The following is a 26,059-nucleotide window of genomic DNA, read 5'->3' on the forward strand; positions in this document are numbered from 1 at the left end:
GCCAGAAACAATCTTCGCAAACTAGACAAGATGGACAACGCCGACGTTGAAGCTACGAAAATGTACATTACGTACAACAACATTCACCAGTTGTGTCAGGAGACCTCTGAAAAGATCAAGCAGTTCAAGCCTGACTTGATCATCGCCATCGGTGGTGGAGGATTCATCCCAGCTCGTATGTTGAGAACCTTCTTGAAGGAGCCAGGCCAGCCTAACATCAGAATCATGGCCATCATTTTGTCTCTTTACGAGGATATCGAGACCGTTGGATCTCAGGCTGAGCAGGTCGGCACTCAGGTTGTCAGAACCCAGTGGATTGACTACGCTCAATCCAAGGTGGACTTGGTCAACAAGAACATTTTGATCATTGACGAGGTTGACGACACTAGAACCACTTTGCATTATGCTGTATCTGAGTTGAAGAAGGACGTCACTGAGCAAGCCAAGGCTAAGGGTGCCAACCCTGAAGACACAAAGTTCGGCATTTTTGTTCTTCACGACAAGGACAAGACCAAGAAGGCTGACTTGCCAGATGAGATCATGAAGACTGGCAACTATTTCGCCGCAAGAACTGTGCCAGATGTGTGGATCGCTTACCCATGGGAGTCCGATGACATTGTCTACCATACCAAGAGAGCTGTGGAGCAAGGCAACGACGTGTTTCTCCCTTCTACCACGGAGCAGTAAATAATAGAATATCCAGAGGCCACAGTGGTCTAGGAAGTATCATAATTAGAATCATTAATCATCAATCTCGATGTAGTCAGGGCTGCGATTGTGGTTCTTCAAGGGAGGGTGATCTTTGCCCTTGTTTGTTCTCTTCTTGCTTTGTCTCAATGACTTGCCTTCGCCAGAAAATGCTTTAGGCGCAGGCTGCTCCGACTCCGACTCCTCCGGGGTGGGAAGTGTGACTGGCCATCCAAGGAAAAGCTGGTTCTCCGGTAAATGTAAGGGGGCAGGAGGAATGTCAGGATCCAAGTCATCGATGGTGAGTTTTTTATCCTCATCTCCAGTTGCCTTACCCGAGAGCTTCTGGCCACTGCCTTTGTATGATGTTGTGCCACCACTTGCTACGAGGTTGGCAAAGTTTATCGATTGAGCCATAGTGCCAGCACCTGCACTCTTCTTGACACTGGAAGGATCTATTGGTGTCGTAGATGGCTTCACAGATTTAGGAGTATACTCAGGCTCAACGTATCCCACCGGTGGGGCGAACTCGGTTTCCAAATCTGTCTCAACAACACAGATACCCTTAGAATCAGACTCAGGCCTTGCTTCCAAAACCTTGATTCCATATCTTGTGTCGTTGTAATCGATTTCAATGATATCATTTATCGTCAATGTAGAGAACTTCCGCAATGCATTTTCCAAAACCGCTTTGGGGTCTGAGATCTCGAGAAAGTCAACGGACTGAGGCTCGAGCTTAGTGAATTGACCGTTGGGTAAATCATGATTTGCAATCTTCACCAAAGATCCCGGCTGTAATTCAAGCGTTTCCATCATCCACTGGGGGATGTACACTCTTCCTTCTTCGGCAACGAACTCCAAAACACCACTGTGTGTCTTTTTGTCCAGACCCTCATTCGTCAATTCAAACAACATTGGGTATCTGATATGCAACATGGTGAGTTTGTTCAAAGCTGAAGGAGGAAGGAAGATCTTTCCTCCAAAGTTGGCGTCATCCTTCCTGACGTTATCAGGCATCATGGCTATTGGGTAGCATCTGAAGTAATCCTCAAATCTCGTATTCATCAGAGAGAAGTTTTGGCCTCCGAAAAAGCCTGATCCGAATCCAGAAAACATCTTATTCAGATTATTATGAACTTTTGGGTGTAAGGTTGAAGATCAAAAGTGGTTCTGGAGTTCGCCTTTGATGTCACATACAGTACTCTAGTGTTGCGAGAACCTACTATGAAAATGCGCTATACTGCACTCGTTTTAGGCTATGTGATATACCTCCAGCCTACTGGTGGTGTTGCAGGTGAATTTGCACAATCCTGTTGGCAATCTCCTTTTGTGATTCGTCCAAGTTTCCAAAAACCGCCTGGTATCTCTGTGGATCCTGCTGTTGAACTTGATTGATTTTCTCTGCAAACAGGTAGAACACATTGTAGTTATCGAGTGGTGTTTGCTTCATGGCCTCAAGCTCGGCCTCGTCAGCCTCCAAATCATCTTCGTAATAGTCCTCCTCGTCTTCATCATCACCACCGCTCGTGAAATCTCTGCTTGTGGTACGCACACCATTGTCTCTGTCAACGATATCCTGTCTGGCCTTGATGGCGTGTGGAAGAGACTCCAAGTTGGAGATGAGCAAATCGACGGTCTCGCCGACCAAATCTTGTGCTGGAAGGTGGTCTAATGGAGCTTCCAGGAGAATGGAAAGGGCTGCGAGGATCTGTAACTTGCAACCATAAACAGATCTGAACTCATCACTGTATTTGACCCACATTGTGAAGAAGAATTTGGTAACGTCGTGCTGCTTCATTATCAGTAACGTTCCAGTGGCCTCGACGCAGAAGCAAGCGAAGAAGATCTTCAACACTGACAAGTAGTGCAACATGTAGCCATCAAATGCTTCTTGGGCGTCCAAGCTTTGATAGATCTTGAAGATTTCGGCTAAGAAGTCGGGCAAAAATGGAACGAATCTCTTGTTCAAAGTCAAGATTGAGAATTCGATCAACTCGAATGCATGGTGGGCGAACACTGGGTCCACCATGTCCCCTTGCAACATCTTGAAGCAGATCTTGAACATTGCTTGCACATTACTGTTGTCAACGGTGATCTCCTCATCGCTGAAAGCATGCAACACCACAGCCTCCAAAAATGGCTGGAAGCTGTCAAAGAAATCCTCGGCGTAAGTATCAAAGCATGATATCACACACTCGTAAAGCTCCCACATCGTAGGGGACATACGGTTTGTACTGAACATGATGGACTCCAAAATTTCGACAACTTCTGTCAAGAACAGAGCCATTGAGTTCTCCAAGATGAACTTGATCATATCTTTGAGAATAACCTCGAGGTTGCTGGCCACTTGAGGCGATGCATTCATGGAGATAACAAGCGATGTCAAAGTGTTCAAAACACCTGCAGCCGCGTACTCCTTGTCAACGTCAATGCCGCCATTCTGAGAAGACTGCTCCAAGATCTCATTGGCTAACTTGATGAACTGCTCGGCCAAACGCATAGAAAGCTCATTAGCGTATGGCTCCAAGTTGGCAGCAAACTTCTCGACAAACACATCCATGACAGTATTCAAGGTATCACTCTCGAAGTTCTTCGACATGTCAAGCAAGACACCCATTAATTGGGGAGCCTGGTCAGCAACCTGACCAGCCACCAAGTCCTCGTCCACCAAAGCACGCAAACCATCTATGGCAGTCAACTGAATAGGGAAGTGTTCCTGTTGTTGGAAACAGTGGACAATAGCCTGGAAGATATCTTGCAAAATCTTTTGGTCGTTGTACTTGTGCATGAACATGGCAATTGTGTCACAGGCTCTGGCGGTAAGCCAGGGGTACTTAGCAATGACAGCCTCTGAAAGCTCTGGGTAAACGTAGGAGTGTAAGAGCTGATCAATTTGACCCTTGACAGGGCTCAGATCCTTATTGAGCCTAATGGAGATGGTGGCAAGCACACGAAGAGCTCCTTCTGCTTGACAAGCATATTCCAAATTCTCTCTGTCGGAGGCTCTTTTCTGGAATACGTCGTTGAGGATTGCAAGCACGGTATTACCAGTTTTGGAAAATTTGGTGGAGGACAAACGGAAAACGAAGTTTATGGAGGCAGTATCGGCGGTTGGATTGTCCCTGCTGACGTCGAAAAATCTTCTGATGTATTCTTCAGGGTTGTCTTCATAAAGCTCGATGGTTTCCTGATTGGCATTGAGTGTTGGCAAGAGAACGTGTCTGACGATGGCATCCAACTTCTCTTCGATCAATGGGAAGGCAGGAGTTTCAATAACCAGCTCCAAAAAGCCAATCAAGTGGTACAAAGAGGCTTCAGACAACCACACTTCCTTGGAAGACCACTTTTCGATGATCTGCCAGTACACATTTAGAATTTCGGGAACAAATGTGGACAAGAAAGTTCTTGCAAATTCTGAATCCTTCTTAGGAGTACTGACTCCACCACCGTGACGGAACAAGAGTCTGTGCAAGTTTCCAAAGCACCATTTCACAGCCTTAATACGAGGGACAGTGGCTCTTTCTGATGGCTCTTCTTGTAACACAGAAGAAGGCAAAGGCTTGTTGATGAGCAAGATATGGAATTTGCACCAGGTCCCAAGTTTCGAAGGGTCCGTGAGATATGCGGGCAATGAGGAGTAGGTGGAATATTTGAAGATCTTGAAAATCAAGTAGAACAACTCATCTGAGATATCAGAATCGTTTTCTAAAAGACTTTCAGTCAAGGTTTCCAACAATGGGAACATCTTTTCCGCAACCTCTTCGAGGACAATATTCCTATTACCCTCGTGTGAATAACGGTACGTTTTGGTGTACTCGAAAAGACAAATCAAACCTGTGAAGACATGGTCGATGTTGGAGGTATCTGAAATGAGCTTTGGAATTATTTCAGTGAGATCATCCCACTTCTCAGCATTGAGGATATTACTGACCGAAGTTGAAAGCTGGACTCTTAAGACCGGGCTTTTGTAAGTTTGGCTCAAAACCTCTATCAATTTTTGCTTGATCATCGGCTTTTCATTTTGCTGAATGTATCTTGCGCTTGCAGTTTTGATATCGGGGACAACCCAGTAATTAGAAACTCTATTCTTGAAGAAAATGGCAGCGGAGGCCTGTACTCCTAGGTTGATGCTGGAGTCAGTGATGAGGTCAAGAAGATACGCGGTGAAACCGGGCTGCTCTTCAAAATAACGCAACTGCTGCTCACTTTGTTTTCTGCCTTGCAAGCTGGCATCAAGGGTGCCCGACAACGCCTTGAGGAGGGTTTCTTTGTCCATTTGGGTTGTTGGTGGTACTTCTGTATGAAAAAAATAACCACTGAAAAATGTAGGGTATGCGTGCGCACACCATCACCTGAACCAAGTCACAAGGGTACTACATTCTATTCCACAATCACGGCGGCAATTATTCAAATGTAGAGGAGATATGATAGATTATTTTACTGTCGAAGCAAATTTTGGCTGGCGAAGTCTTCAAGCTACTTCGCACAAACCAGGTGCCGGCTCATGAGAGAAGAGTTATAGTGAAGGGTCTTCGAATGTAAGCAATGTATGGTGACGTGTTAAGGTGAAACTTACGGTTTATTTTAATCTAGAAGCCCCTAGCTTTGTCTCGGAAGTGTGCCAGATATCATGGACATCGATCGTGATCGAAAAACTCTTTTCAACTGTTCCTCTGACCTAAGGCTGCCTCTATACTGATATACATTCTTATGACAGTTACTTAGTTGCAACAGTTATAAATAACTTCCCTAAGTGGAAGAATACTCTTTGCTTGAGGATCCGGCCTACTACTTCAATGGGAGAAAGTTCGTGGTACTTCTGCGAATTAGTATCCACAGCGACAAATCGTTCTAAAACGCAAATAAAACATTCTTCCTAAAAAAACACACAATACCCCACTGTTTCGAACTTTATTACAGAGCGATTAAATATTGAGGCAGGAATGGAAATAAGCGATACCAGAAGCCATAAATTACAGTTTGCAGCCATTGAAGATATTAGAGAGTCGCACCTCGGCACATACGTGAACTATGACACAATTCGATGCTTTTAACCCTATTTATCTCATTCAAATAAGCCAATTACAAACCGCTTAAAACAATATCTTCCAAAGCCATTATAAAAACTCCCTATTCTGCCGCATAGCTCAAGGTATAAGTCCAACATGAGCAGCAAAGTGCCCCGTACGGGTGTACGGATTCCTCACCTCACTAAAATCAACACTTGACCTTTTTTACATTATAACCCACGATGTTTGGCTTGGGCAAATTGTTCTACGTCATTGTGCTCAGTGTCAACGGTATAGCTGTTCTCAGTGAAGACAGGTTCCTCAATAGAATTGGTTGGGGTAACGCTGCTCCCAATCAGTTCCAGCAACAATACGGAATGCAAGCTAACGCAGACACGTCCATCAAAAATAGACTCATTACTTTGATCAGCGCCATAAGAACATTGTTGAGACTTCCGCTTATCGCAGTTAATGTCTTGATCATCCTATACGAGTTGATTCTAGGTTAATCCGCCCAGCATACCCTACGCATTCTGTACCATAGATACCATGTAATATACATTATTTCAAACTCCAGCGAACGTCTTTGCTCTGATCTAATATACACAAGCCTGCTGTTTGGAAGGCTTCACTCATTACTACATTCCCAATGTCATCAGTTCTCCTGCTTGATCTCCTGTGCTCCGGGGGACCCACTGCCTTGCAAACGGTCCCTAGACTTCTTGAACAATTCCTCCTGCTGCTTCAAGAGCTCCTCCTCCGTCAAGCCAGAATTAAGGAACTTATTGTTCTTCTTCTCCTTTCCCTTGAGCAATTCCTTGTGCTCGTCCAAAACCTTGTTGATGATATCGAGATAGTTGTGGAAGCCCAACTCCTCCAAAGCTTTGATAACATGGTCACTAGCTATTGTCTTTTTGGCCTCTTTCTCAGCTATATCGTTCAGCTGCGTGGATAATATCATAATGAATTCTATGCTGCACTCCGTGATGGCTTCTCTAGCCTCTTTGGAAATGGCAATGTCTTTAGGCAAAATCTCGCTCACAATTTTCTGAACAGTTGCCTTTGGCAACGACAAGTCCTCTCCCGGCGAGGATGACGTAGGCGCAAAGTCCGACATTTTTTGTTTTGTTATATGGGCTTCTTTTTGTTTTAGATTAACGTTAGTTTGGGTGCAACTTAAGAGACTGAGCCTTTGAGAAAATGCGCAGGCCTCCTCTTTATATACACTTATTGTGTTGAGAGCTGATTATGTAATCGCGTGCTCATGCTCATCCCGTACGCTTGAATGAGAACCACCATGTTTCAGTTAGGGTAGCTATTACAGTTATCGAGGAAAGAATGACGCACCTTCTACGTGTGAGCGTTGTAACTACATGGCTGTAAATTCATCTGATGAAAGTCTGCCCGTGTCTCTGACTTGACAGGGGTACCTATGCTGTGTGTTTAACTTCTACGCTCTGCAAAGGGAAGGAACTGGAGGTCTGAATCACTGAGCATGCGAAGAATCGTCTAAAAATTCAATCATCTCCTTCACGAACTGTTCTGGTTTCTCGCTCACTAACCAGTGTCCACACTCATAGACCGAAACATCAAAACTATCGAAGTAATGGGGAAAGTCTTCTGATATGTTGTGCTCCTGGATAAAATTTGATTCTGCTGCTTTCATAACTTTCACCGGACCATGGAATTTCTTCCCCTTCACGTCCTCTGGCCACAATCCCAATTCTCGAAGCACATCGTCCTTCAAGAAGTTCAATACTGGCACTCTAAACTTGATCGGCAGCAGATCATGCTTTGTAGTCCTCTTGCATAAGTTTGACAAGAGAAAGAGTCTGACCAATTTGTCCTTCTCATACTTCAACAAGATTTTGTCCATCTTGGCATGCAACGCCGTCTTAGGTAAACCCGGCAAGCTCTTATCGCGCTCGAGGTGACATAAGCCCAAAAGACCTCGATAAAACTGCTGGTCTAGTTTTTCTGAAGCAGGACTGTTGTCAATGACCACAAGTTTCTCTATAAGCTCAGGACGAAGCAAGGCGACAAGCATTGACACTTTAGCACCCATCAGGTGACCAGCTAGAGCGACTGGAACTCTAACGTGCTTCTCGAGGTACTCAATGGTATCCCTGGCCATTGCCATGTAGGTATGAGGAGCAGCATGAGGTGATGCACCATGGTTTCTCATATCTAGACCAATTACTTCTCGTTGCGTTAGCGAAGAAATCTGCTTTCCAACTGAAGCATAGTTTTGTTTTGCCCCAAAAAGACCGTGTATGAGGATCAATGGTGACTTGTTCTGGTTGATCTCAATGCCTCTGGTGGGCTTGATGACCTGAGCTGAGATTTCCACCGTTCGGAGTTTCGGAAGGGGCTTCACATCATCAATGTGAAGAGACTCAAATTCTTTTCGCCAATCGATTTTCGTTAGCCTCCTGGAGCAGGTGCCGAACCTTCTTATCGCAGAAGAGTATAACATCAACATGACTCAGTGCGAACTGTATCTACAAACATGTTGTAACCGATATGCATTTTCTTAACACTATTTATCAATGAGGTCGTCCAAGTACATGCTTGGTACTGTTTTCTTCTTCTGTCTACCCCTAGGGCTATTTTCAGGCGAATTCGAGGAAGATTTGCCCGACAGGCCTGCGGCGTGCTCCAGCAACGAATACTCGCTGTTGTTCACCGCAGGACTCAAGTACATATTCGGGATGAGTTGCGAGTGCCTATTGATAGCTGGGGATGGCTCATTTCTTAACGACATGGAGCTTCCTGCAAGAATGTTGGACTGAGACTTGGTCCTGCTATGCGACATCACCTCCTTCGTAGGCGAAATGAACATATTGGTGAGGTCATGATGCGATGTGGCGTAAGGTGTTTCACCCATGTGCAAAGTGGAAGTATCGCCGGCCTGAGAGCCATCGTACAAAGACTTGGATGACATGAGCGGAATCTTGGCCACAGAACCCTGGTACTCTGTATTTAGGAAATTTGTACTGGACAGACCAACGGAGTTACTATACAACCTGTTGCGGTTGTAGTTTTCGTACATGCTCTTCTCGCCACTGGAAGACTTCTTCGCTAGCATGGAGGCACGAATTGAACGAATAAGATGGAACAAGACAAATGCAAGGATAATAGCGCCGACGACACTGCCAACGGCAATGAAAACTGTACCGGTGAGACGGCTTTCTCTATAAATATATGGGTTATGATCATGGGCAGGAACTGTCACTGAAGGAGTAGAGATCAGTTCACTTGAAGATGAGATACTGGGCATTCCGCTATCAACAGAAGGCATACCAGTTTCAGAATCATCATCTCCAGTGGTTGCTGAAGGCATGTCGTCCCTTCTGAACTGGGTGATGCTACCCATAATTGTTGAGGTGACGAATGACATGTGGATTGGGGGCTGAGTTAAGACTTTTGACGATGTATATGTGCTTTGACTCTGTAGGAATGTTTTTTTGATAGTGAATCTATATGATCCGTAAAAGGAAACGTGGGATGTAGAGTCTCAAGGGATACGATAGTAGTTGTGTGACGAGTTCTAAAAATGGCAGACAATTTTCTCTGCCTTGTGTTTACAAAAGCTCAGTGCAATGTCGCACCTGCCAATTCTGGCCAAATGTGGATCCGTACCTAAATTTATCCGGGGCGGGACAAACTGTACACGACATTTTGCAACCGATAAGATTCGACGCAAATTTAGATGAAGATTGCCTTTGGTATTTTCGAAATCGTTTTTTGAATGGTTCGAGAAACCAGCAATCAAGTATGGAGTGACCTCTTAAATGTAAACATACTGCAGAAGGCCAGATCTAAATTAGCCTCCTGTACTTCGAGAAAAGCTCCCAGAGAATAAGCGACCTTGGAAAGTTAAGCTGACACATTTATGAAATAAAAATTACGGTTGATAAGATATATGAAGAAAAAAATACAAAAAGAATTGCGCAAGCCCGGAATCGAACCGGGGCCCAACGATGGCAACGTTGGATTTTACCACTAAACCACTTGCGCAAGAAAATGCTCCGAGACGGGGAATTGAACCCGGTCTACCACGCGACAAGCGGTAATTCTAGCCACTAAACTATCTCGGATTTCTTATTTACTCCACAACGCAGCTTTATTATACCAGATACATTTACCAGATTCCAAAATCTCACCAAAAACACATTAGACTTTTTGAGATTGGGTTTCTGATTCGAACGGTAGTATTTTCAGCCGTTTTCAACCATTTTTGACGGAGATAGAACCATTTTAGTGCAAGGCTCATCACTATCGCGAACCTCAAACATCAACATCTTACTACAACATGAGCCATGACGGCTACGCCGAGGCCTAAGAAGTACGCATGTCTGTTTGATGGCTGTGATAAGCGATACCTGCGACCAGCGCTTCTCAAACAACACGAACGCGTACACAGCAACGACAGACCGTTCGCTTGTGATTTTGAAGGATGCGATAAGGCTTTCTTCAGGAAGTCCATCTTGAAGTTCACAAATGCAGCCACCAGAAGGACAGTGAGATGAGGTTTCAGTGTAAAATATGTGGAAAAGGAGTCATTGATGCCCAGAGACTACGAAGACACGAGCTTACTCACACAAAGAAACATAAATGTCCCTATGATGACTGCAATGAAGCCTTCTACCACCACATATCGTACAAGCACCACATTGAGTCAGTACACGAAAAAGTTACTGTCTGTGATGTTTGCAACCGAAGGTTTCAAAACAAGGTGTTGCTTGCCAAGCATAAGCTAAAAGAGCATGGAGAAGGACAGACCTTCACTTGCAGTCACCCAGGCTGCTTTTCTACTTTCGTGGCCGAGAGAAGTCTCAAAGACCACGTAAGAAAGGAACATCAGAAGCTGAATAATTCTGCTGATTCCGATTCTACGCTGGCGATGAATAACAATGACAAGGTGCCTCCTACGGTCGAAAATGAGGTATCGAAGGGTGATGCTAATGGATCTCATGAAAAAGTTGAAAGCACCTCAATCGACAAAAGGGTGAAGGAGGCTGCCATTGATGTTGGAGAATTAAGCGGCGCCTCAATCATCAGCTTAATGCTGGGCAATTTTAAAGAAAAATATAAATGTCCTCGACCAGGATGTGGGAGATTGTTCGAGAGAAAACACGCGTATGAAAAACACTTGGAAAAACATGAAAAGGAACGGGAACGGGCGGAAAAGAAATTGCTTGAGTTGGAAATGGAAGAGCAGTTGGCAGAAGATTTCGATGAGGTCAAAGAAAATCTGGATCATTTCTCTGACTTGGATGAGTCGGATCTAATAGACAATGAATCAGCGCAAGAGAATTTATCCGATTCTGATAGCTCTTTGGCCGAGGAAATCGATGAAAGGCAAAATGAGCTCGACATGCTCATAGCGGAACAGATGCAAGGTATTTAATTAAGGCACTATGTACTATATCAATGATCTAATATCTAGACCTTTTCTCATTTCTGTGAGAGCCTCTCCATTCTCTCTTTCTATCTCCCCTGTCAGAGTTTTCCCTTTTTGGAGGAGCTGTAGGGGGAGGTGGAGGAGGAGTTGCTGGCGGCGGTAAGGGCGTTGCAGTGTTGGATCTAGACTCGACACGATTCTGACTTTTCGAAGAAGCCGAATCTCTCTTGGGCCCTCTGTCATCACGACGTCCCTGTTGACCGTGATTATATCTCGAATGACGGGGCGCCTGCTGCGGTGGAAGTGGTTTTCTTTGAGTGTTTCTTGCATCAGAAGAGCTTGGCAACTTCTGATTAGCAAATCTCGTTCGAGCATTCTCTTGCGAAGTAGGCTTTTCTTTGAGATCTTTCTCGCTATCCTTGGCTGGCGAAGCCTTGCGGTCAGAAGATCTAGCTGGAGCTGAGGGCCTGTTCTTGTTTTTGAATAGATCCTGATTGGAGGCAGCCTTGTCCGACAATTTCGCTTGGTTAGACACATCTTCTGTTCTAGCCTTCTCTTCTTTGATCCGTGAAGGCTTATCCTTAGATTTGTCTGCTGTATGCACTGGTGTAGCCGGACGAGGAGAGGCTCTCGAGTATTGATCGTAACGACCTCTTGAGACTTCCTCGTTCCGAGTTTGGCGTGCTGGTGCAGCACCACCGTCTTCATACTTGAGAGCGTTTGCGGACGCCTCTCTCTGCTGTTCAGCTTTCTCCTCCTCAAGCCTTTTCCGTTCTTCTTCCTCTTCTTTCTTTCTTCTTTCCTCCTCCTCTCTAAGCCTGCGCTCCTCTTCCTCCTTAGCTCTCTTCTCTTCTTCTTCTCTCTTTTTCCTCTTTTCTTCGAGAATCCTTGCAGCCTCCTCCTCTATAGCTTTGCGTTTGTCAATCTGTTGCTGTTTTTCCTCTTCTTCCATTTCGAAGAAATCCCACATGTGAACCCACGTCATTGCTCGTGACTTGACATGACCTATCAAAGCACTTGAAGACAACTTAAGATCCTCACGCTCTTCATTGGCAACGATGTTCTCGATGAGCTCTGTGATGGCTTCACAATGGTCTTCCACGTTAGGATAAACACCAAGTAGATTTTTCATCAAAGTGATGGCGTTACGACGACACATGTACTCTTCAGCAGCCAACGACCGCGAGACATCCAGTAGTAATGCAGAGTGGAGATCAAACAAGAACTTGCGGTAATCCTTGAATGATAACTGTTCGCCATTGCTCTTCAAAGGTGCACAGGAGGTAAGCTTTTCGAAACCCTCTTCCGTATGCCAAATTGCTAGGATTTTCAAGATCTCAGAATAAAACAATCCCAAGCACTCAGCTTCTGATGGCGTGCAAGTAAAAAGCGTTGCAAAAGTAATTTGCGAGTGAAATATTTGGGTCAACAGAGTAATGATCGAATATTGGTTGTGGCCAAGCTCGTGTAGCTTGAAAAGGAATCTGGCACTGAAGACAGCATCATATGACGAATGAACACAACGTGGAAGAACACACTCTTGTAAGAAAGCTCTCGACTCATTTTCTATCTCAGTGGATGAATCAGTCGAAAACCAGGCTTTGCAATGATTTGAAAGCGTATCCGTCACTTCTTTGGCATGAGCTTCGTGTGCTTCTTTTTCAGATGGAATTTTGGCCTTGAAATCCTCAGTCTTCCTGATATCAGCAACAAAACGCTTGAGAACTTCTTGAGGTGTCGTACGGTCTTTTTTGGCAAGTAACAAGTTTTCCCTAAGGCTTGTGTCATTGGCTGTAAGCTTTGAAACCTGCGAGTCATAAATCTCAGGATTGAAGTTAATGTCAAACAACTTCAAGCTCCAGAAAGTCGTGAAGAGGGAGGAAGATACTCCTCTGGTGAATTGCTCACCAATGTCACCTAGTATTTCCGTGTCTGTGAGGTACGGTCTCCAGAGTTCAAAAGCCCAAGGTATTGAAACACCATATTTCTCCACCAACGTTGTTATCGACTCAAGGTTGCCTGGGATATTATCACTGCCAAAGAAGCCAATGAGGGTACAGAAGAAGTGCATCACCGTATTGATGTCATCATTTCTGTTTGCTAAAACTTTGAGATGAGCATATTCTTCACCCGAAACAACCACTTTGACAAGATTGGACAAAAGCGCTAAGATCTCATTGATTAAATCGAGTTCTTGGAAGACATTTGCGAGAGTTGACCCAGCCTCAACGCTCTCGAATCTCCTATCGTCGATGGTCTGGTAGACAATCTTCTCCAATGATTGACCGCTGTTAATCATGTCAATTTGAAGAGGCGTGAGATTATTGATAGGCTTCATTCCACCTGTAAGCGCGAGAATCTCTTTGAACACAAGTAATCCTGAACTTTCCTTCAAGTGAAATGACTTGACCAAGTACTTGGTTATAGTCTCTAAATCAACGGACTTCGGATACTTGTGACAAATCTGACCAATAAATGACGCCAATGATTGGATCCACTGGCGCTCATGTAGGCCGTCTTGTTGAATATTACTTCGCCCAAGAGAGGTCAATCTCATAAGTATAGCCAACGTCATGTTGTCCCAGCCGTATTCATTGAAGTATTGAGCAGTATCGACAACCAACGAATTGAGGTTATCATAACTTTCAATTTGCTGAAGCATTGTGAGGAAGCAGGGCAAAGGGTTGACAAAACTGATCTTAGCAAGCCTCCTCATCATTGGCTTGACATTTTCTTTGGAAATTCTCTTCAAAGTGTCCTTTGTGGCTTTCTCTGCCTTTCCGTAATTAATTTTGACATGCGGATTATTCTTTGCAAGTACCTGGTATAACTCTCCATACAAATTGAATCTATCTTCAACTGGATAAAGTTGGAGAAATTGGAAAGCCTTGGCAATAGGAACAGGGTTGTCTTCAATACCAGTCATTGCTGGAAAGATGTAATTCCGAAAATAGTTCAAGTATGTCTCTCTGTCTTCTGGAGAAGAGGTTTCCCCGTGAAAGTAGACAAGTAATTCACAAAGCTTGGAGAACACTGCTAGGTTGACGCATAGTTTTGTACCCAAATACTTCAAATACTGTTGCGAAAACTCGAGAAGGTCGTCAAAGTTCTCCACTTTTGGAAGATCATTTACCCACTCTGAGTAAAAGTACACAAGCTCCTTATTGCTTTGCATATGGGCAGTTGGCTTGAAGCAGTATAATTGAGCAGGAGTGATTTTAGTGTACTTGATACCTGCCATATGGTTCGACAGAGCTTGTTGTCTTGGTATCTGTAATGCCTCTGCGAGCGCGAGATCTTTAAATGACTTTGAATGTAACGGCTCAATAATTTGGTCAATCATTCGAAGCATCAATTCCGGAACCTCAGGGTCAACATGAACAAGGAAAGGATACTCCGCAAGAATGAAGACAGAAGGCCAATACAAGCCAGTTTCTAGGAAGGTTTTCAAGAACTGAAATTTCGTGTTAAGCGGAAGACGGTTAGAAAGTGTATCTCTGGCAGTCTCTGTTGTATCTTTCGTTGAGCCATTGGTAGTTTTTCCTTCTTCGTCGTCATCGGCCAAGGGAGCAGCCAATGCTAGAGCACTAGCGTTCGACTTGAACACTTGCTCATCAAGATCTTTCTTATAAAGCTGCTCGAGTGACTGCATTTCTTCATCGTCCGGTCGAAGAAACTTGTAAATAGACCCAAAACTGACGAAACCTTCCCTTATGAGAATGGCGATCAAGATCTTTAAAGTCTCTGAAAGGTCCTTATCTGGCTTTGCCTTTGTGAACTTGAGTGCAAGAAGTTTGGAAGCAGTTTCACTACCTCCGTTGTTGAGAGCATCGATTCCATCGAAAGGAGTGGCAGGGGCAAAAGGCCACCAGCGGGATTGCCTGAGATACTTCACAACAAATGTTTGGTTTCCAACGATAAGATGACTGAAGACATCTAGCACCACATCAAGAACCCTGTTTGGATCTAGTTGGTAGTGTCCGATGAGAGATTCCGTGGCACGCAAGGCAAGGTCAACAAAACCCAAGTTCTTTGGCGTTTTAAGTAGCCTGAAAAGCTCTTGCACCAATTTGGCGTATCCCTCGAACTCTTCGTAGAATAGATTGAATTTCCTTTGGGTGTAGAACATGTCTCTTTTTCGAGTGTTCAATTGACGATTGAGTGACTGAGCAGGAACAAACTCCAGTGACGTTAAAAGTGAAGTATCGACATTTTCGGCGAATGTTTTCGCTTGTATAACCTCTGTTTTCTTGAGTTCATCTATAAGGGCCTGCAAAGATTCTGACACAGGGAAGATGTCAAGCGCCTGGCAGAAAATAGCAGCCTTCTCCTCGTCGTTAATTGCATTTGATAAAAATTGGAGGATTGCATCGTTCGCCAATTGGCCATTATCGTGACATAGAAGGATTTCTGTAAAGATTTCACTAGCCAAGTCGTCGGCCTCATTTCGGCTCAAGTCCTTGGTTTGTAGTTTTTCAATGAGCGTTTGGGAGCCCATCCCACCAAAGTCAGCCACCACTTCATCAGTAAGGTGTGTGACGTTGTCCAAAGAGGCCATTGGCGTGGAAAGATGTGGTAAGTGTAGTGTTGATGTCTAAGTGAGATAGTAGTGTACATGGTGCTTCAAGATGGAGAAGAGGCACTATCGTTGTAAACCACAGGGAGGGATTTTTTTTTTTATATAAATGATTTACTGAGGTGTTTTGAACTAGTTTCATTCATTTACAAAACCTTTTTTCCACCCTTTTGCGTGTTACTGAAAACATGTAATGTGTTGAGACTACGCAAATATCAGACGCTCGAAATACACTACTTCAAGCTCTTTGCAGAAAGGGCCCTTTTAATTGACTGCTTTAAGGATTACTTTTTCATATAAAATCCTACTGCCCAGAACCCTAATTTATCCTCGAAGTGTATATGTATTCCTGAACGATAAAATATATATATAGAAACCCAGTAGGAAGCAGAGATGAGCTGCCTACCACAACCCATGTGGTGATTGTTGAAATCACAGGGGCCGTCAAAAACTAAACCGGATTATAGCACTCTGTCAAAGAGTTCCCGCTGATGGGGAAATAAATATCACATCGCTCATTTCTTCTCCTCAGTGGAGGAAGTGTTTGAAACGTGGATATGGAGGTCGCCCTTCTCCTTAGAATCCTTGCTCTCCTCGATGGAGTTCTCTCCAGATTCGGTAATGTCTTGCTCAAGCGATCCATCACCCAATTGAGAAAGATCGTAATTGTTGTCTCTCAAGTATTGGATGAAGGCACGGTCTTCTTCGTTAATGGCTTCTTGACCGACGGAAGGACAGAAGAACAAACAAAGACCCGCAGAAAAAAGACACAAAGAAGACGAAACATAGAAAGCAGTCTTGATACCTTCGCTCGAGTCCACACCACCGTGGTTTCTCATGATGATAGGAAACAAGTATGTACCCACAAAAGCACCAATTTTACCGCATGCAGCGGCGATACCGTAGTATTGGCCTCTGATAGGTGTAGCGGAGGTTTTGGAAGCCAAGACACTGGTGTTGTTACCAGCACCAAACTCACCAAGAGCAGTGAAAACACCGTAGACAACGACAAAGCTTCCAATGTTAGTGATCAAGTTGTCGTAGCCAGCTGTCATGCCGAAGCCGATAATAGCTTGCATCAAGAGACCAGCAGCCAAGGTGATTCTAGGACCAAAGTAGTCAGCGAAGAATGCTCCAATAATAGTACCAGGGAGGTAGAAGAGGTTGAAGACGACAGTCCAACCAAAGGTCTTGTACAAGTCATTACCAGGGACGATGATTCTCAAGATGTAAGACGAGTAAGAAGCAAAAGCGTAGGCAGAGAAGTCGTAGATGAACCAGATGAGGGCACTGATGGTCAAGCGAAACCAGTAGAATTTGAGAACAAGCCACCAAGGGAACTTCTTGGCTTTCTTCAAATTTGTTTTCTCGTAAGAGGCAGAGTTGGCGATCTTTCTTCTCATGAAGAAGAGAACAATGATAGGGAGAGCACCAAGACCCAAGGTCAATCTCCAGACCACCTCCAATCTCTGGTCCGAGAAGATCCACAACAAGACCATGGGCACAAAAGCGGAGACAACATAACCCAAATCCACACAAGTGTGAGTGAACCAGATAAAGTATCTATTTCTGTGGCCCACAGGCAACTGATTGGCAAACTCAGAGGCAATGACGGAGGCAGTAGGATACTCAGCACCGATACCGATACCCAAGAAAAAACGGAACACTGTCAATGCTGTGAACATGCCTTCTGGAGTCACACCCCAGGTGGCAGCGGCACAAAGCACCGTGAAGATGATCAAAATAATGTTTGCAGCCAACATTCCACCTTTTCTGGCAAAGCGGTCAGAGATAGAGCCAAAGGACAATTGACCGAAAACCACACCTGCAAAGGCAATAGCGGAGACGTTGGAAATTGCATTTGAGTTTGTGAACTTCTCTCCGTAGATCACGGACAAGCAGGTGGTGACTGTAGAAATGGAGTTGTTGACATACCCATCTGAAAAAAGCCCAGCGCCCGAGACAAAAGCAGGCCACAAGTTCTTGAGCTGGACTTTTCTCACCGCCTCAGCGTCTTCCTCGTTATCCGGGATCTCTGAGTTTCTCTCTCTTTGTGCTTTGGTGAAAGCCAATTCACTAGGGACCTTCTTGTACCAGCCTGTGAAGGTGTCCTTGAAGCCGGATGGGAAATCTCTAGTTGACATTTTGCCTTACGAAACTTCGTTACAGATCAGCTACGCTTATATAGCAGTGGGTGGTAAGTAGTGCAAAAGAAAAAAAAAAAAAAAAAAAAAGAGATTAGCATCCACATGCACCTTAATAAGTAAGGTGCTTGGCGCAGGTGGAGGCATGAATTGATAGCCGATTTCGTTGACATGCGGGGCCCTAATTCGGAATCCTTGGCATTAATACAAATGATTTACACTGTTATAAAGCCGTAGTGGAAAATGCCTAATTTAGCCGAAAAGCGCCGTTGAATACTATGACGCAAAGGATCGCTTTTCCCAACCCGGTGGATCTTTGCACTGCAGAATGGCTTTTTTATGAGCACGGAAGTTTGTACGGTACCGAAGAGGTTGTGTAACTAAATCTAAATTAATGAACTGAAAGAGAAGATAAGATTTAATCAGCTATGCAATTATTAATTTCTCGAGCTAAACTCCCGAAGTCCATCTTTTCCCTCCATCTTTTCTTTCCATCTCAGGTACTTGTCGTCCTCTTATGGGGCTGCTTTAGCCGCGCCTCACTAGTTTACGAGAATGCGCTTTGTGACTCTGACGGATCTGCAGTCTAGATTGGATGTATGTTCAAGTCTGAGCCCGAGATCTGCCGAAATTCTTGTGCACCAATTTTCAGCATTGGACCCTTTCCGTAGAGCCTCTGATCTCGTAGTGGATCAATTGCAACGTTGCAGATGAGTGAAATCCACCACTTGCCATCTCTATGAACTCACCCTCGATTCTTCAAATACTCGGCAATTATTCTTGATGAAACACAATAAATTTGACTAATTTCTTGAGTCTGGGTAATGGGAAACGTGGGCGTGTTTGTGCCTTATCTGGTTGGAAGACGGTTTTGTGCATTGGACGTGCGGCTAAATTGCCCTGGGACAAGACTTTCTCTATCAACGTGGGTGGTGGGTGTAATTGCTACACTAGTGTGACAGAAAGAAGTGGCTGTAAAAACTTGGCGAACGCCGTTTTTCTGGAACGTTGTCTAGCGAGCAAATATTCCATTTGGGATTGTCCTCATGGGGTCGAATTGGGTTTCCAATCAGCCATGCTTGTTGGCTTATCATACGCATCTCACTGTCAGCATTGTCGTAAAACTTTGATAAGAAAAAAAGTTTGAAGACAGATTAGACCAATTGCATCTTATCTGAGATGGTGATTCGGTTCCGAATCCGGAATCAATTTGCAATTACCTTCTCTAGAAAGATTCTGTTTGAGAACTGGTTAAGCGAGTGGCGCTTGGCACTCCAAAATAGTTTAAGGGATACTTCTCTTTTGCGCTTCATCATTGTTAAATTGCCACAAAGACATTGGCATTTAATGTGTACTTTGTCATCTTAAATTTCGGTTTCCCTTTCCCGACGAGGTCACCAATTCCCCAAAACCAACAATAATAGCCATATCAGTTATTTGATTCTGATAAAATAGTTTCTTCAGCTCGAGGTACGTGAATTTTGATAATGAAATTTGAAATATCTATGGAGTTTGGTGGGATTTTTGTTCATGGTATAAATTAGGCTCCCACAGCCTCAGTTTTTGTCGCGAAGATCCGAAACTTTTTCAGCTCACTAAAAATTGTTCCATCTACCTCTACGTAGCAAAATTGAGTAAGAATGTTCAAAACCACCCCTAAAAATGTACAGCATATATATTAACCATTATGGTTACTAGCAAGCTTCGTTCCTCATGGCCCAATGGTCAAGGCGTCTGGCTACGATAAGTAACCACTTCTGTTGGAACCAGAAGATTCCAGGTTCGACTCCTGGTGGGAAGCTTCTTTTTTGCATTTCATCCACACATAAGTTATCTATTCTACGATTTGATTCTGCCAAATTTCCCGTTTCGACTTTGATGCACTATCTTTGAAGAAGAAGCCCTCCTTGACTTCTACATGGTTCGGGGTTGCCGACCCCACATTGCAACCACACCTATCAAAGTTCATTATTACAGAAATGATCCCATCACCAGAATCTTTCCCCAATCTGAAAATTCCATTTATAGCTTAAACTTTATCTCGGGGTTGAGCCCCCTAATTGACACACTGCAGTAACTGTGGCATGCATAGGTGGTTGCGAATTTTGGTTACTAAGCATATCGAGATATAAAACCACCAGCAGGGTACGATTCCCACCGCACAATGTCCGTCAAGTCTTTCAATAACATAATTTCCAAAGGAGGCCCACGCTTCCCAATCGAAAAGAACAGATACAACTTGTATGTCTCGTTCACGTGTCCTTTTGCCCAGAGAGCAGCCATCGTTAGACAACTCAAAGGCTTAGAGGAGTACCTTCCATTGGTACATACCCACTACTCGTTGGACTCCAAGGGATGGCGTTTCCCAACCAAGGAGGAATTGAGCTCAGTTCCTGAAGGTGATATCACTCTCGGTACTTTGGAGCCCAACTACGGACTCGAAAGAATCAGCGAGTTGTACTTCAAGGCTAACCCTAATTACGAGGGACGCTGGACCGTTCCTGCTTTGTGGGACAAAAAGGAGGAAACATTGGTGAATAACGAAAGTGGTGAGATGGTTCGCTTCTTCAACACCGAGTTCAACGACTTTCTTCCCGACGACTACAAACATGTGGATGTCTACCCCAATGAGTTGCAGCTGCAGGTGGAGCTGTTCAACGAGCAGTTTGGAGATGCTGTAGGTAAGGCCTTTTTCAAGACCAGCTTTGCCCAGAACAAGGAGGACTTCGAAGCTGGGTACAAGGCCCTTCTCGAGGAGCTCAAGAAGGTTGACAAGTACTTTGAAGAAAGACAGGAAAAGGGTCTGTTCTTTGCCATTGGGTCCCAACTCACCGAAGCCGACATCAAGCTTTTCACCTCTGTTGTTCGTGTGGGCAGAGTTTACTACAACGACTACGGAGCTCAGCGTTTCAGTCTCGCCAAGGACTACCCACACCTCCACAAGTGGTTTTTGAATCTCTACAAGATCCCTGCTTTCAAAGACACCACCGACTTTGTGCAACTTACCAAGTCGGCTGAGTCTCGTTCAGGTAAAACCGTCTCGGAGAAGTTTGAGTCCGTGTTGGACCTCGCCTAGCTGCGGCTCAGTTTGGGTGCAAAACGCAGACAATGCAATTTATACTAGAGCCATGTTTGACCCATCATCGGTGTATATGCCATAATTCTTGTCTTTGTACAAACAACTAAAGTTAGGTTCAAAGTAGTAAACTCCCGAAGCACATCCTAGATATAAGCATACCTTCTTGAGGTCCGCCCAGACGCTAGCAATCTAGGTGGATCTCGCGATATATGCAAGTGGCCTATAAAAACCGCATAGTCCGCCCACTCTCTAAAATCAAACCCCAATTGAGCCACCATGCCGTCTATTCTTCTTAGACTCGACGACGAGGGCTCGCCTATCAGCAATGATGCCGTTAAAAACGGTGTTCTTATTTTCCCAAGTTACGCTCCGAACGACAGCTCCGGAAAGGACCCTTTGTTCCACTTGGTGGTCCAACTCAACGCCGCTGCTCCGGTGACCAGAAAGGGTACATTTTTCATCAATGTTCCTAAGGAAGGTAAAGAGTTCAAGAGGGACTCTTTCCAAGAGATCCCATTGTCCAGCTCCTTCACGAAGGACACTACCTTCAAGGTGCCTATCTACAACCCTGGTCCTTACTCCTTTTACATTGAGTATGAGGACGAGAACGAAAAGGCTTCCAAAACAAAGGAAACGTACTTTGTGGTCCCACCAAATCTCGTCGTCAACGGAAAGTACGTTCCGTTCAATGCCATCAACATCCAGACTGTCGTGTCCAAATGGGCTGGCCCCCTAGACAACTGGGACAAGTTATTTGGCTACATTTCCGAGAAGGGCTACGATATGATCCATTTTACTCCTTTGCAAGAGCGTGGATCTCTGAATTCGCCCTACTCCATTCGTGACCAATTGCGGTTTGATCCTGATCTCTTCTCCGACACGAAGCATGCAATTCTGTTCATTCATGAAACAACTGAGAACCACAACTTGTTATCATTGACAGATGTTGTCTGGAACCACACCTCTGATGACTCCCCCTGGCTCAGGGAGCACCCGGACGCAGGTTACAACGCCATTTCTGCTCCTCACTTGAAAGCCGCCATTGAGTTGGATAGGGCGCTTTTGGATTACTCTGACAAATTGCAGGAGCTTGGATTGCCCACAGACTTGAAGGGCGAGGATGACCTCAAAAAGGTCGTTGATGGAGTTCAGGAGCATGTTTTGGACAAGCTTGCCTTGTGGCAATACTACGTTTTTGACAAGAAAACCACACTCGAGGAGTTGAAAAAGGTATACGACGCCAATAAGCTTGACCCAGCTGATATTCCAGGCGACGTTAACGTATCTGACATCAAACTGTTGGCCTCATACGTCCTCAAGAACGCCACCCTGAACGGAGAGGCGATTTTGAACGACAGATACCTGAATAAACTTGAAGCAGACAAGTTTTTGGGTATACTTCTTGCCGTCACCTCCAATGATTTTACCCAGATCGAAAGCAAAGCATCTCACATCTTGGATGAGATAAACGCACCATTGTACGCTGCTTTTGACGATGACACTCGCTCAATAAAATTGCAAATCATTGATAGAGCCAGATATCTTAGATTGGCAGACAACGGCCCCAAATTGGGCCCTATTACAAAAGAAAGTAAATTCACTGAGGCGTACTTTACGAGATTTGAGGGCAAGGACGGTAAAGACTACGCTTTGGCCAACAATGGATGGATTTGGGGTGGTAACCCACTTGTTGACTTTGCTTCCTCCGAATCCAAAGCCTATCTTCGCAGAGAGGTGATTGTCTGGAGTGACTGCGTTAAGCTCAGATTTGGCAAGGGGCCCGAGGATTCTCCACATCTTTGGGACAGAATGATTGAGTACACCAAAAATAGTGCTAAGGCCTTCAGCGGTTTCAGACTTGACAACTGTCATTCGACTCCATTGCATGTCGGCGAAGCCTTGTTGGATGCCGCAAGATCAGTCAACCCTAATCTCTACGTCGTCGCAGAGCTCTTTACTGGTTCCGAAGAGATGGACAAGATTTTTGTTGAAAGATTGGGCATAAACTCATTGATCAGAGAGGCAATGCAAGCCTGGAGTGTTGCAGAATTGTCTAGACTCGTTCATAAGCATGGCGGTAGACCAATTGGGTCTCTTACATGGATGCCTTTGGACGAATTCGCATACCCTTGTGACAAAGAGCCCACCGTGGACAAATTTTCAGAGGGACACTCAGAATTAGAGATTCCTCGGGTTCTTACCAATCAAGCACCTCATGCATTGTTTATGGATTGCACACATGACAACCAAATGCCCGCTCAGGTCAGAACGGTTGAAGATACTTTGCCAACAGCAGCTTTGGTGGCTTTCTGTTCAAGTGCTATTGGAACCACCTTTGGATTCGATGAAACGTACCCTGCTTTGCTCGATGTGGTAAACGAGACAAGACAGTATGCTTATGACCAAAAGAATGGTATCGCAGAAGCCAGAAGAAAGTTGAACGATGTGAGGGATGCTTTGGCTAAGGAGAGTAAGGATGCTGCCAACGATCATGAAATGTACATTCATCACGAAAATCAGTACATTACTATTCAAAGATACAACACTGTTACAGGAGAAGGCTGGTTTTTGATTGCCAGAACAAAGTTCTCTGCGGGCCAGGACGAGCAGATTCTTTCACCTGTTGTATTGAAGGGGACTGAAGTAAAACGTGAGTTCAGTTACACTTTGAAGAAGGTTGGTGAATTCTCCCAAGACGACAAGTACCTCAGCTCCATTCCAACTAAGCTCGAAGATGTAAGCTTACCAGAAATCGAACACAATGGTAATGAGGCAATCATCAGAGTTGATGGCAATTTCGTACCAGGAAGTATTGCTGTGTTCTCCACCAAAATTCCAAACGTCGATGCTTCTTTGGATGAATATGTCAGAAAGGGTGCTGTCGAGGCTTCTTTGGGTTTGGACTTGTACGACTTGAACACAATTTTGTACAGATGCGAGCCTGAAGAGAGAGATGCCAGTGGAGGCTCTGATAGTGTTTACACTGTTCCTAACTTTGGTCCGTTGGTGTACGCTGGCTTGCAAGGGTGGGTTTCTGTTCTTAAGAACATTGTGTGGACGAATGACCTCGCTCATCCACTTTGCAACCACTTGAGAGAGGGCTTCTGGGCCGGAGATTACATTGTGAACAGACTCGAGAAGTATAGCAAGGATTCCAAAAACTTGCATAAATTCTATGACTGGCTCAAGTCTCGTATTGATGCTATCAGAGAAGTCCCATACTTCTTGAAACCTCACTATTTTGCACTCGTTGTTGGTGTTGCGTATGAAGCCGCCAGATTTAGAGTTTTGAGACAGCTTGATGACAACATCAAGAATGCCACAAACTTTGTACAGAGCTTAGCTCTTACAAGTGTCCAAATGTGTGGTTACATGAACAACACATCGTTGCTTCCAGATAAGAACATTCCATGTATTGCTGCTGGTCTTCCTCATTTCAGTAACGATTATATGAGATGTTGGGGAAGAGATGTGTTCATCTCATATCGTGGCTTGTTGATAGTGCCTGGCAGATTTGAAGACGCTAAAGAGCACATTCTTGGGTTTGCAAAGACTTTAAAACATGGCCTTATTCCAAACTTGTTGGACGCCGGCAGAAATCCTCGTTACAATGCTAGAGACGCCGCTTGGTTCTTTGCACAAGCCGTCCAAGAGTATGTCACGCATGCTCCCGATGGGGAGAAGATTCTCGACGAAAAGGTTTCGAGAAGATTCCCTCTCGACGACACCTACATCAAGTGGGAGGACGAAAAAGCCTTTAGCTACGAAACCTCCATCAGAGACATTCTCTACGAAATTTTGGCCCGTCATGCTAAGGGAATCAAATACCGTGAAGCCAACGCTGGCCCCAACCTTGACAGTCAGATGAAGGACGAAGGTTTTGACGTCGAAGTACATGTTGACTGGGAGACTGGTCTCGTTCACGGAGGCTCGCAATGGAACTGTGGTACTTGGATGGACAAGATGGGTGAAAGTGAGAAGGCTGGAAATAAGGGATACCCCGGTACTCCAAGAGACGGTGCGGCTGTTGAGTTGCAGGGCCTTTTGAAGAGTACTTTGAGATTCGTAAATGGCTTGAGGAAGGAAGGAAAATTCAAGTATTCTGAAGTGGAGAAGCCTGATGGCAGCAAGATTCTGTTGGAAGATTGGGAAAGCCTTCTCCAGGACAACTTCGAGAAGTGCTTCTTCGTTCCAGAGGACTCCTCAGAAGATGGAAACTACAAGATCAATCCAGGTGTGGTCAACCGCAGAGGCATTTACAAGGATCTTTACCAGGCAGGAAAGGAGTTCGAAGACTACCAGTTGAGAGCCAACTTCCCAATTGCCATGTGTGTCGCGCCTGAGTTGTTCACCCCAGAAAAAGCTCTTGCAGCCATCGATAACGCGGATCGCATCATCAGAGGCCCAGTAGGAATGAGGACCTTGGATCCATCAGACTGGAACTACCGCCCCGACTACAACAACCTGGAAGACAGCGATGATTTTGCTACATCAAAGGGAAGAAACTATCACCAGGGCCCAGAGTGGGTGTGGTTATTTGGTTACTTCATCAGAGCGTTTTTGTACTTCCACCATCAAGCTGAGGGAAGCGGGTCGCACAAGCCGTCAGTGGAGCTTTTGACGGAAGTCAATAAGCGACTCGCGGGCCACAAAAAATGGATTCGCGAGAGCCCATGGGCAGGTATCACCGAGCTCACCAACAAGGACGGTGCCTTGTGTCATGACTCGAGTCCTACTCAGGCTTGGAGTACTTCATGTCTCTTAGACTTGTACTACGATCTTTGGAACGACTCCAAATACGCCTAGGCTTTCACAAGGCCAAGCAGCAATGTGAGCGCTTGGTACCTGAAAGGTGGTCGCAATGCGTATTCCGCAAATCATAGGAATTGCTGGTCCGCACTGGCCACCCAAAAGCGCTTCAGCAATCCCGAAGGGGACTTATTTTCTGAGGGATCGCATGGAACCGTGCCTTGATAGATCCATTCTTCTCGGACCTTTTCAGACTGCATTTTCTCGACTCGCTCATGGGGTTGCCGTGGTGTTCGGTTATCCACGGAATAGGTCTCTTTTTTCGCAGCCATACCCATAGTTAACACCCCGGGCGCGGGGCCTGAGGCTGTATGGTGGGGTTCACATGGCACTGCGTAGGCGTCTTTC

At 44.9% G+C, this 26,059-nt stretch overlaps 11 protein-coding genes and 2 non-coding genes across 13 annotated transcripts; 4 read left to right on the forward strand and 9 right to left on the reverse strand. All coding sequences in view use genetic code 12, as the record gives it.

Annotated features, from left to right (window-relative positions):
• Positions 1-30: 30 nt before the first annotated feature.
• Positions 31-687, forward strand: HPT1 (hypoxanthine phosphoribosyltransferase; the record flags this gene model as incomplete). Its single annotated transcript, XM_025479519.1, has 1 exon — positions 31-687. The coding sequence occupies one exon, from the start codon at positions 31-33 to the stop codon at positions 685-687; it is 657 nt and encodes a 218-aa protein (XP_025338992.1).
• Positions 688-741: 54 nt separating this feature from the next.
• Positions 742-1,707, reverse strand: CXQ87_000966 (polyubiquitin-binding protein; the record flags this gene model as incomplete). The annotated part of the gene is made up of 1 exon (XM_025479520.1): positions 742-1,707. The coding sequence occupies one exon, from the start codon at positions 1,705-1,707 to the stop codon at positions 742-744; it is 966 nt and encodes a 321-aa protein (XP_025338993.1).
• Positions 1,708-1,963: 256 nt separating this feature from the next.
• CXQ87_000967 (uncharacterized protein) lies at positions 1,964-4,963 on the reverse strand (the record flags this gene model as incomplete). The annotated part of the gene is made up of 1 exon (XM_025479521.1): positions 1,964-4,963. One exon carries the CDS (start codon positions 4,961-4,963, stop codon positions 1,964-1,966), a length of 3,000 nt encoding a protein of 999 aa, XP_025338994.1.
• A 1,388-nt stretch (positions 4,964-6,351) lies between these two features.
• Positions 6,352-6,813, reverse strand: NCB2 (negative cofactor 2 transcription regulator complex subunit; the record flags this gene model as incomplete). The annotated part of the gene is made up of 1 exon (XM_025479522.1): positions 6,352-6,813. The coding sequence occupies one exon, from the start codon at positions 6,811-6,813 to the stop codon at positions 6,352-6,354; it is 462 nt and encodes a 153-aa protein (XP_025338995.1).
• A 369-nt stretch (positions 6,814-7,182) lies between these two features.
• CXQ87_000969 (putative hydrolase) lies at positions 7,183-8,178 on the reverse strand (the record flags this gene model as incomplete). Its single annotated transcript, XM_025479523.1, has 1 exon — positions 7,183-8,178. One exon carries the CDS (start codon positions 8,176-8,178, stop codon positions 7,183-7,185), a length of 996 nt encoding a protein of 331 aa, XP_025338996.1.
• Positions 8,179-8,235: 57 nt separating this feature from the next.
• CXQ87_000970 (uncharacterized protein) lies at positions 8,236-9,096 on the reverse strand (the record flags this gene model as incomplete). Its single annotated transcript, XM_025479524.1, has 1 exon — positions 8,236-9,096. One exon carries the CDS (start codon positions 9,094-9,096, stop codon positions 8,236-8,238), a length of 861 nt encoding a protein of 286 aa, XP_025338997.1.
• Positions 9,097-9,646: 550 nt separating this feature from the next.
• On the reverse strand, positions 9,647-9,716 carry CXQ87_000971. The gene has a single exon. It is a non-coding gene; the product is annotated as a tRNA-Gly (tRNA).
• A 9-nt stretch (positions 9,717-9,725) lies between these two features.
• CXQ87_000972 lies at positions 9,726-9,796 on the reverse strand. The gene has a single exon. It is a non-coding gene; the product is annotated as a tRNA-Asp (tRNA).
• A 428-nt stretch (positions 9,797-10,224) lies between these two features.
• On the forward strand, positions 10,225-11,109 carry PZF1 (Pzf1p; the record flags this gene model as incomplete). Its single annotated transcript, XM_025479525.1, has 1 exon — positions 10,225-11,109. The coding sequence occupies one exon, from the start codon at positions 10,225-10,227 to the stop codon at positions 11,107-11,109; it is 885 nt and encodes a 294-aa protein (XP_025338998.1).
• Positions 11,110-11,137: 28 nt separating this feature from the next.
• Positions 11,138-15,661, reverse strand: CXQ87_000974 (uncharacterized protein; the record flags this gene model as incomplete). The annotated part of the gene is made up of 1 exon (XM_025479526.1): positions 11,138-15,661. One exon carries the CDS (start codon positions 15,659-15,661, stop codon positions 11,138-11,140), a length of 4,524 nt encoding a protein of 1,507 aa, XP_025338999.1.
• Positions 15,662-16,194: 533 nt separating this feature from the next.
• On the reverse strand, positions 16,195-17,823 carry CXQ87_000975 (uncharacterized protein; the record flags this gene model as incomplete). Its single annotated transcript, XM_025479527.1, has 1 exon — positions 16,195-17,823. The coding sequence occupies one exon, from the start codon at positions 17,821-17,823 to the stop codon at positions 16,195-16,197; it is 1,629 nt and encodes a 542-aa protein (XP_025339000.1).
• Positions 17,824-19,987: 2,164 nt separating this feature from the next.
• Positions 19,988-20,899, forward strand: CXQ87_000976 (uncharacterized protein; the record flags this gene model as incomplete). The annotated part of the gene is made up of 1 exon (XM_025479528.1): positions 19,988-20,899. The coding sequence occupies one exon, from the start codon at positions 19,988-19,990 to the stop codon at positions 20,897-20,899; it is 912 nt and encodes a 303-aa protein (XP_025339001.1).
• Positions 20,900-21,178: 279 nt separating this feature from the next.
• On the forward strand, positions 21,179-25,708 carry GDB1 (bifunctional 4-alpha-glucanotransferase/amylo-alpha-1,6-glucosidase; the record flags this gene model as incomplete). The annotated part of the gene is made up of 1 exon (XM_025479529.1): positions 21,179-25,708. The coding sequence occupies one exon, from the start codon at positions 21,179-21,181 to the stop codon at positions 25,706-25,708; it is 4,530 nt and encodes a 1,509-aa protein (XP_025339002.1).
• Between the last annotated feature and the right edge of the window lie 351 nt (positions 25,709-26,059).

This window comes from Candidozyma duobushaemuli (genome assembly GCF_002926085.2).
Source record: "Candidozyma duobushaemuli strain B09383 chromosome Unknown A_B09383, whole genome shotgun sequence".
Lineage (NCBI taxonomy): Eukaryota > Fungi > Ascomycota > Pichiomycetes > Serinales > Metschnikowiaceae > Candidozyma > Candidozyma duobushaemuli.